Source organism: Temnothorax curvispinosus, unplaced genomic scaffold, assembly GCF_003070985.1.
Source record: "Temnothorax curvispinosus isolate PA1 unplaced genomic scaffold, ASM307098v1 QBEX01009732.1, whole genome shotgun sequence".
Classification (NCBI taxonomy): domain Eukaryota; kingdom Metazoa; phylum Arthropoda; class Insecta; order Hymenoptera; family Formicidae; genus Temnothorax; species Temnothorax curvispinosus.
Window position 1 is genome coordinate 1 of NW_020219512.1, and position 9146 is coordinate 9146.

The 9146-nt window shown below is 40.2% G+C and overlaps 1 protein-coding gene and 2 long non-coding RNA genes across 4 annotated transcripts in view; all 3 read left to right on the forward strand.

Annotated features, from left to right (window-relative positions):
• The first annotated feature begins 6 nt into the window (after positions 1-6).
• LOC112459324 lies at positions 7-790 on the forward strand. The gene is made up of 2 exons (XR_003041313.1): positions 7-358; positions 450-790. It is a non-coding gene; the product is annotated as an uncharacterized LOC112459324 (long non-coding RNA).
• Positions 791-855: 65 nt separating this feature from the next.
• Positions 856-3052, forward strand: LOC112459323. The gene is made up of 5 exons (XR_003041312.1): positions 856-1082; positions 1244-1407; positions 1649-1969; positions 2060-2308; positions 2408-3052. It is a non-coding gene; the product is annotated as an uncharacterized LOC112459323 (long non-coding RNA).
• Positions 3053-5882: 2830 nt separating this feature from the next.
• The window catches only part of LOC112459322 (inactive tyrosine-protein kinase 7-like), a 10963-nt gene continuing 7699 nt past the window's right edge, over positions 5883-9146 (forward strand). For both annotated transcript variants that reach the window (XM_025023355.1, XM_025023356.1), the window contains exon 1: positions 5883-6109. In XM_025023355.1, coding sequence (XP_024879123.1) covers positions 6067-6109 — 43 coding nt within the window. In that variant the 5' untranslated portion in view covers positions 5883-6066. The remainder of the gene's footprint in view (positions 6110-9146) is intronic.

Genomic DNA, 9146 nt, shown 5'->3' on the forward strand with positions numbered 1-9146 from the left:
TTCCAAACAACCCTGCTTATTATTCCACAAAATCAACATATCATCAGTGAATAGATATATTTAACAAAACATAATCGTAACGTTCCGTTATAGTTGCAAGAAGATATAGAAAATTATACGAGAGTACGACTCGATCCAAATGCATCGACTGAAGAAAGATGCACACCTCGGATATTTAACTGTCAACCTGATAGACAATATGCTCATGTTAAACCGACGCGTCCAGTAGTTCTGAAGCGCCAGAAAATAGAAACCTTAAACGAAATCCTACAAACTGAAACAGTAATCGATAGTAGCATGGAATGTGAATCCACAGAATCTATTACAATCGAGTCGTTGCATATTGACACCAACATTGGTAATTCAAGTAATATTAAAATGATTATCGAGCATATAATTTTCATTGAGTTAAACTATGTATAAATAAGATATTAATTATTCACCCGCAGATGATTTTTCGACCTTCTCAGTTTCCTCGTTGACGAGCATCGATACAGCATACACGCCTTTATTGTTTACTCTGTGCTCAGGATAAACCTTTCCTCTGATATGGCATAAGCTTTTTTCCCGTTTCAATTCAACATATCCAACTGCTGGATCGCCGTTAGTTTTCACCTTCAGCTCTATCGAAATGTACATCGACAAGATGACAAGAGTGTATTAAAGGTTATGTCATGTGTTGTATATAATACTCAAATTAATATACTTTGATATATCGTTTCATACTGTATCTTGTATCTGTCTATAAATTTTATAATTTATTTCCTGTTATTACAAGTTTTTAAAAATATACTTACTTCTTAGCTTTTAAGGTGGAAGCACATAAAATTACAGGAGCCATAGGCAGAATGCAGAAGCCATAGCGCATGCGCTGTGGTATTACTTTATCTGCCTATAGCAGAATGGCAGATATCATAGCGCATGCGCTATGGTTTCTGTATTCTGCCCATGGCTCCTGGATTTTCAATCTACATAAAAATACATAATGCATAGCCACAGGCATAGGCACATACATTCTCCTTGTAGTCGGTCCTTCTAGAAAAGTGATCAAGAACAAAGAACGGATTTATATTGATTAACACGTAAGTATTCTCATTATTTAAGTATCAACGTAATGAAATTACGAACTGACAGTGACCGTATATAATTATTAGTGTGAATTGTCTCAGTTTCGTAAACATAGTGTTTTGAGGTTAATTTGATTTTGTGTGCCGAAGTATCCAAATTGCTTTCTACTTTGAAGGCTCAGAGCTCCGCGACTAACAAGACGCAAGCAAACTCGAATCAAGACGCGTCGAAAGCTAAATCGGCGCAAGATCCGAAGACGGATAGCGAGACGTCGTCGAGTCCGAGGCGATCACCAGAAATTGTAATTTATTGTAAAATAAACGCATCTCATACTTTTCGGTAAGTTATACAGTTTAGGTGTAAAAATTCATTATTAAAACATTTTCTTGATTTGGTTAATTTTCTCGAATAATACTTTATTATTTGTATGTATCATTGAATATTTTTCACTTATTTTGATATTTGATGTTTGCGCTGTTTGGCCATTCTTTAACGTTTTTGCAATTAATTCATACAATTCTGAATGTGATTTTAATTCGAGAAGACTGCATTAGATTGAATTACATTTGTCTTTTCACAGAAATGGATGATTACGATTTGTTGTTAATTGCTCTGGTCAACATGGGAGCACTTTTGGTGCAACGTCGTAGAAACCGTGAACGTCATCGTCGCCGCCGCGCCGTCGGCGTGTCTGGGTACGACCAATTAACACAAGGAGAAGACAGCAAGGAGCGTTTTACAATCTTTTTCAGGAGATGAAAACAGATGAGCAAATGTTCCACAAGTATACACGTATGACACTGCCAACATTCCAGCACTTGATGGACATTGTTAATCCAAGTTTAATTAAACGAAGTCCACGGGCACTTGAACCAGAGCAAAGAGTTGCTTTTACATTGCGGTATATGTTCGGATTACTCGTAGTCTAACAATACATATGTGTAAAAACAGTTTGGCAATTAATATTATAATATTGATAATGATGTTACAGATTTCTGATTGGAGGCAAAGTTCCAGCAGTTGCTTTTGCCTATCGTGTTGGTTTATCAACAGTACATAAAATAATTAAAGAGACGTGTGACGTATTTGAAAGACTTTCTTGGTCCTATCTATCAACGAACTCCTTCAAGAGAAGAATATTTACAAATTGCTGAGGGTTTTTGGACATTATGGAATTTTCCACATTGCTTGGGGGCAATTGATGGAAACCGTGTCAATGCTCAATGCCCCCCTAATTCTGGTACGCTGTATTTTAATTATCACATACGATACAGCATCGTACTTTTGGCTGTGTGTGATCACAATTATCAATTCACTTTGGTGGATATTGGGTCAATAGGGAAGAACAGTGATGCGGGAATTTATGGGAACAGCTACTTGAATGTGACAAATGAGATGCTGGATATTCCAGAAGAAACCAGTTGCTTAAGCGGAACCGATATACAAGTGCCTTATTTTTTTATTGGGGATGAAGCATTCCCCATTGGAAAGCATTTGATGCGGCCATATGCTGGACGGTATTTGGGGGAACGCAAAAACATATTTAATTATAGACTTTCGCGAGCCCGGCGTATAATAGAAAATACATTTGGGATTTTGGCAAAAAAGTGGGGTATATATAACAGACCGATCGCTGCGATTCCTGAAAATATCAATAAATATATTTTGGCAACTGTATGTTTGCACAATTTCTTAAGAAACAAAGAAGGTAATATTTTACAATTTGAAAACAATGATGAAATTATTGAAAATAACGAAAATGGTGCATTTGCGACGCACATTAAAGACTCTCTTTGCAATTATTTTATGACCCCAAATGGAATGGTCAATTAGCAGCATGATCATGTAACAAGAGGACAAAATCAAGACTTTATCTACATGTAAACATTTGATCGATTGATTACACACGTATCATATTGTGAAATGTAATGCTAATATGTATTTATTATGTGAATATAAAATAAATAGTACAAAATTTCTTTAATATTATTATTATTATATACCAGTACACATATATGTTATTACTAAAATTAATATCGCACAATCTTAAGACATGAGTATTATATGTATCTACGAATAAATGCAAATTATTTATTTTATCACAAAAATCATCTCGCTCACAGGTTTTCCTTTCTTCACAAAATTTTCATGATTTCTTGTTTCTTGACTTGTTTTATATCATCATCCAATTGTTCTAATTCCGCCATAACCAGATTGCAAAATAAAGTGTCTGGATCATTCTGCATTTGTGCACCATCTTTTTTAGAATTCAAATGCTCTACAACTGCTTGATTCAAATTAATAAAAGACGCTTCGAACTTATCGTTTTCGAAAGATCACCAGGCAATAAAACTTGACACGTTATTGAAGTTGACAAAACGAACGACGAAAATGCGTTAATTTAAGTCGCTAGGTTAAAATTGTATTTATACGAATAAAAATTTATATATATATATATATATTATTATTGATACAATATGTTCGCGCAAATATGAAATTTTGTATTAATTATTAAAAATTTGATTGTCATTAATTGATAGATTAAAACTTAATTATGTAATTTGACGGTTGCGCTGATACCTAAGAATTTAAATTCGTGGAAATTATTACTAGTAAAAATCACGAATATGCATATACAAAGTAACTGACAGGTGAAAGAGTAATTCGACTGACAATAACAATGTTTATTTATATTAATTAATAATAAAACATATTATCAAAACTTATTATTGTCGATAAAAATTAAAAACTGGACAGATAACGAAGTTCGACAGATGCACTGTCTTCGGATACTTCGGCACTGATATCAATTTTGCTCAGTTCACCTAATTTGTTCACAATAGCGGCCGGCTGGGGTACGTTGGACACGGATATCGCAGGCTGGAACTCCTCCTTGATAACGAGAAATCAAGAGAATGTTTTAATAATAAATTTTTACACCTAAACTGTATATAAAACTTACCGAAAATTATGAGAAGATCCGCTTATTTTGCAATAAATTACAATTTCTGGTGATCGCCTCGGACTCGACGACGTCTCGCTATCCGTCTTCGGATCTTGCACCGATTTAGCTTTCGACGCGTCTTGATTCGAGTTTGCTTGCGTCTTGGTCGCGGAGCTCTGAGCCTTCAGAGTAGAAAGCAATTTGGATACTTCGGCACTGATATCAATTTTGCTCAGGTCACCTAATTTGTCCAACATAGCGGCCGGCTGGGGTACGTTGGACACGGATGTCGCAGGCTGGAACTCCTCCTTGATAACGAGGTTTTGCGTCTTCTCGATAGGCTCGATTTCGTCTTTCGAACTATCCACTATAGTAAGATTACCTCCCTCGTCATCATCATCATCGTCCTCGTCATCCAAATACCAATCTTTGATAATCTGATCGGTATTTTAGGTGCATCGGACTCGTTGTCTATGTTTTTCAAACTGTCCTGAGCCGCGCGTTGCTGCTGCTGTATTCGGCACACAAAATAAAATTAACCTCAAAACACTATGTTTACGAAACTGAGACAATTCACACTAATATAATTATATACGGTCATTGACAGATCGTATTTTCATTACGTTGATAATTAAATAAATTAACTACTTACGTGTTAATCAATATAAATCCGTTCTTTGTTCTTAATCACTTTTCTTTAGGACCGGCTACAATGAGAATTTACGTGCCTATGCCCGTTGCCCGTGGCTATGCATTATGTATTTTTATGTAGATTGAAAATCCAGGAGCCATGGGCAGAATACAGAAACCATAGCGCATGCGCTATGATATCTGCCATTCTGCCATAGGCAGATAAAGTAATACCACAGCGCATGCGCTATGGCTTCTGCATTCTGCCTATGGCTCCTGTAATTTTATGTGCTTCCACCTTTACACCACGAGTTTCTGCGATATTAAACACATCGCACTTTCAGCAAAAAAATTGGAAACCATTAATACTGTTACTTTGAGTAAGTTATCCGACTGTGCTTTAACAAATTCCGTGTTAATTATTTGCCACATTGCAACAAAACAATCGGTAAATACGTAAATACATAAAGTATCGTATAGCAGCAGTTTGAAATTACTGAATCATGACGTCACACGCGGTCTCAGCCAATCACAACGCGTTTTATCCCCTCTCTTTTTACAAGCAGTTTTAATAATTTTGATTGAAAAATTACATTGTTAATATCGTTTTAAAGTCATTCCATTTAATTTGAACAAATATAAGGTTCATGAAAATAATTTTTTAAACAACTTATTTTTTACAAATTGGACACTATTATCGGTTTTTATTATAATAGTATATAATAAGTATATTTTAAATTTCGCGCACTTTACGTCATTGCGCATGCTCTCTCTGATGCTCACGTATATAATTATAAATTCAGTCAAATCGGTGAGTAAACAATAAGGCAAAAACCGACTTTTTCCAAATAAAAATTATAATGAAGATGACATCCCCAAATAACTTTTAATCGATTCTATTTATAGTACACATTAAACATAGTCGCTATCTGCTAATTTGACATTTAATAAAATTTTGTTAATAACAAAAAAATATTATTACCCAAATGTTTAAATAATTTTCCTAAACTTCCCTAAATAATTCTCAAATTATATAAAAAAGAATAATTCAAAAATATTCAATTTGTCTGCTAATTGGGCTACTCTACAGGGGTAGTTATCCCTTAGGGGTGATCGACAGGTTGCGTTCTCTGGTGGCAACACGGGCAATCGCGCTGACTGGCGAGGCGAACCGAGTGCATCCAGGGGTCGCTTCGCGCTGGCGTGGGTTCGTCCGCCCCAGTATCGCGCGTCTCTTCGTGCTGGTCGTTTCTCGTTCGATCTTGTCTCGCGTGTAGTACATCGTAAAGTTATCAGGCGTGAAAATGATCGCAACGTGAATTCCACCACGCGGCCACGGGGTGTTTCTCTTTCTCTCTGTCCCTCACGCGCGCGATAGCAATTGTGTACACATTATTCCCGGCTGATCTGCGCAATCTAGGAGGATGCGGCGCATCGCGGCTCTGCTGAGCCTGCTTGTCTGCGTGTGTAAGTACCGCACCGAACAGAGTAGCGTAGAATGTACCACAAAGCTCTTCCCTCCCTTCCCACTGACCTTCCCGCGGATCTGTCTGCCCGTCGGGATGAATCACGCGGAGGAAAGAGAGCCGATCGAAGTTTCCGTAACGACGTCTCCTTCCTCTCCTTTTTCTCCCTCTTTCCTTTCTCGCGATCCCGCGCCGATCGTTTCGCCGATTCCAGCCCGCTCTGACCGGTTACCGCGCGGTCTCTTCCCTCTTCCTTCTTTGACCGTCCGACGTTGTAATTACGGTTAATTGAGTTCGAATCGCGCGCCCTAGCCGACCGGACCGATTTGAATTCGCAAAGGAAAAAAAAGGAGAGAAAAATCGGAGGCGCGTTACGGAGCGGCCACGAATTAGGGTGTATGAAGTTGGCACCTCTACTTTAAAATTCTGTAGTTTTGATTAGAGTTCCAGTGTCTTTTCGAAGAGTATAGAAGTATTTTTGTTTATAAAAAGAGTTCACGAATCATTCCTTTGCCCTCGCGCGGGCGACTCTCCTACAATCGTCGCGGATTTTATGGCGCTATTGATTCGAAGATAGACCGGACCCGTAGATTCGAAGTTACGCCGGCCGGTCGGATATCGCCAAAGGGGCGGAAGGGTATGATTTCGTGCGCGAAGAAACCGCGGGGGTATCTGGCGAATGCATCGGCACGATACGGTAAACGCGATACGTTACACCGAGAGCATTGTTACACGCTCGATGCACGCTGTTATTTCGCGATAAAATCGCGTAACTCGTTGAGTGAAATATTTCCGTCGTTACCCGACTGCTTTTTGAGCGTACGATTAACATTGTCTCAAGTGATGCATAAAGAGATTTCGGAATGTCTTGCAAGACTTCTTTGATCCCTTCGTCAGAGAAACTATTCTTTCGTAAATGCTTATTATTTTCACTCAAGTCGCGCTTGTACCTCGCGTGAAAGGCATTGTATTATTTTGCGCATAATTGCTTGCATGTCGATTATTCTTGTTGGCACTTTATAACGACTGTTTTTAACGCGATATATACTCTCTAAATCTCATAGAGTAATATATTACTAATACATTACAGTGATTACGATAGTTACTCCAAAAGAGAGGGTTGTCACTCTAATTTGAGTAAATGCGGGCACTCATAATATAGGAGTGAATTTTTCACTCAAATTTTTAGAGCGGCTGCTCTACCGGAGTGATACGATCTCACTCTAAAGCTGTAGTGAATCACGATTTACTAAAGATCGACTGATGAATGACTAACAGAGTGAAATTTTCCACTCAAAATTGTAGACATAATTTACTTCTACAGACACTGATCTACTGCACTCGAAAAGAGTGCCCTTTCACTCCAACTTATAGAGCGCAATTTTACACTTTCTTACAAGTGGCGAATCACTCGAAGTGCACAGAGTCAATTTTCACTTTTCGTTACACTTGCATTTCACTCGTTTTGAGTGATATTTTACTCTTCGACTTTTAAAGAGTAGAGTATTGCGGAATGTTAGCAAATATTACTCGCATTCCGCACAAAAATGACAAATTGGGCATTTGTATGCTACTCTCCCCTCAAACTTTCATCGCTGTCATCGAACTTATGAGTGAGATTTAGAATTATTTCAAACGTTATGTTCTAGACCGCGAATTTAAGAACCTGTTATCCTATCGTTAGTTATCATTCTCTATCAACTATCTCGGCTATCGCACCGCCTTTCAGACAGGATAAAAAAAGAAATAGAAATGAGGGGAAAAGTCACAACTTTCTTTCTGCAACGCAAATTGAAGAATTACGAGGAAAAAAAAGAAACCTATTCTCTCATCTAAATCGGAGCTGGCCAATTTGTGCCCTTCTCGCGGATCCTTCCTCGATTCTCACGAGGACTCGACGGCGAGACGGGATCCAAGTGGTGAGGAAAGGATGCTGCTACTCTCCACCATGACGGTGGTTCTCCTCTCAAAGAGGAGGAACCGGTTCGATAGCCGCGCACACCTACACGAGAAGCGACGAGTGTACGCAGACTCGGCGCACATTGCGGGGAGAGAGAGGGGTGGATGGGGGACGGAAGAGGGAGGTGGTGCGGTATTACGTAGATATATACATCTGTACCCAATATCGGCCACCACCGAAGTTAAGGGGGAGAGAGGGGAGAGACAGGGGGTGCGCGCAATGTATGAGATAACCCTCGAGTACGCTATGGTGCCCCGTGGTTGCTACCCTTCGGTAGATACCCCTCCCCCTTCTCTTCTTCCCTTCACCTTTCTCTCCGCTCTTTCACTCGTCCCGTCCAGGCTGCGCCACTCACCGAGCACCACTTGGCCATTCATCTTGGTCCGGTGCTCCTAATTACACGTCTCGAGTTACGGACGAGAAACCGGGACCGCAGGAGTTCGGGAGACGTCCCGTGCCTCTGAAAGGAAGATAGGGGGAAGCAGGGGACACGTCGGAGCACGGCCCCCCGCGTCGCCCTCTCGCGCGATTATCGTCCTCTTCTCGTTCCCCGTGCGGTGATGAGGTCCGGACTCTCTTTCGCTCTCCTCCTGTTTCTGTTTCTCGCTGGCTCGTCTACCTCCCTCTCCCGCGAACGACGACTTTTTTATACCGCTCGTCACTATGGGTCCTTTGTACGCGGCCGGCGCGCGCGTTTATTTTATACGCCGAATGTTATTCAGCGCGCCGCGCGATTACTCGCGGCGCGGCGCGTTTCACGTCTTCTTCCCGCTCGCGAGTTATTAGTCGCTCGCTCTCGCTCGTATAACGTTCTTCCTCCTTTCGTTGCGTGACGTCGTAAGCGTACGCGTGTCTCGCTGCAAGGAGCGGCATAGAGAGGAAAAAAGAGAGAGAAATCATATTAGCCCTTTGATCCCTTAGGCTGCTGAAACGACTCCGAAAAGAAACAAAGAGAGAAAGAGAGGCTAATAAAGACGCGGGTGGCGCATAACACGTATAAAGAACGAAACCTACGGTCTTTTTTTGGAAACGCCGCCGCTGCGCCGCGCCGCACCGGTCGCCGACACGCCGCACGTAC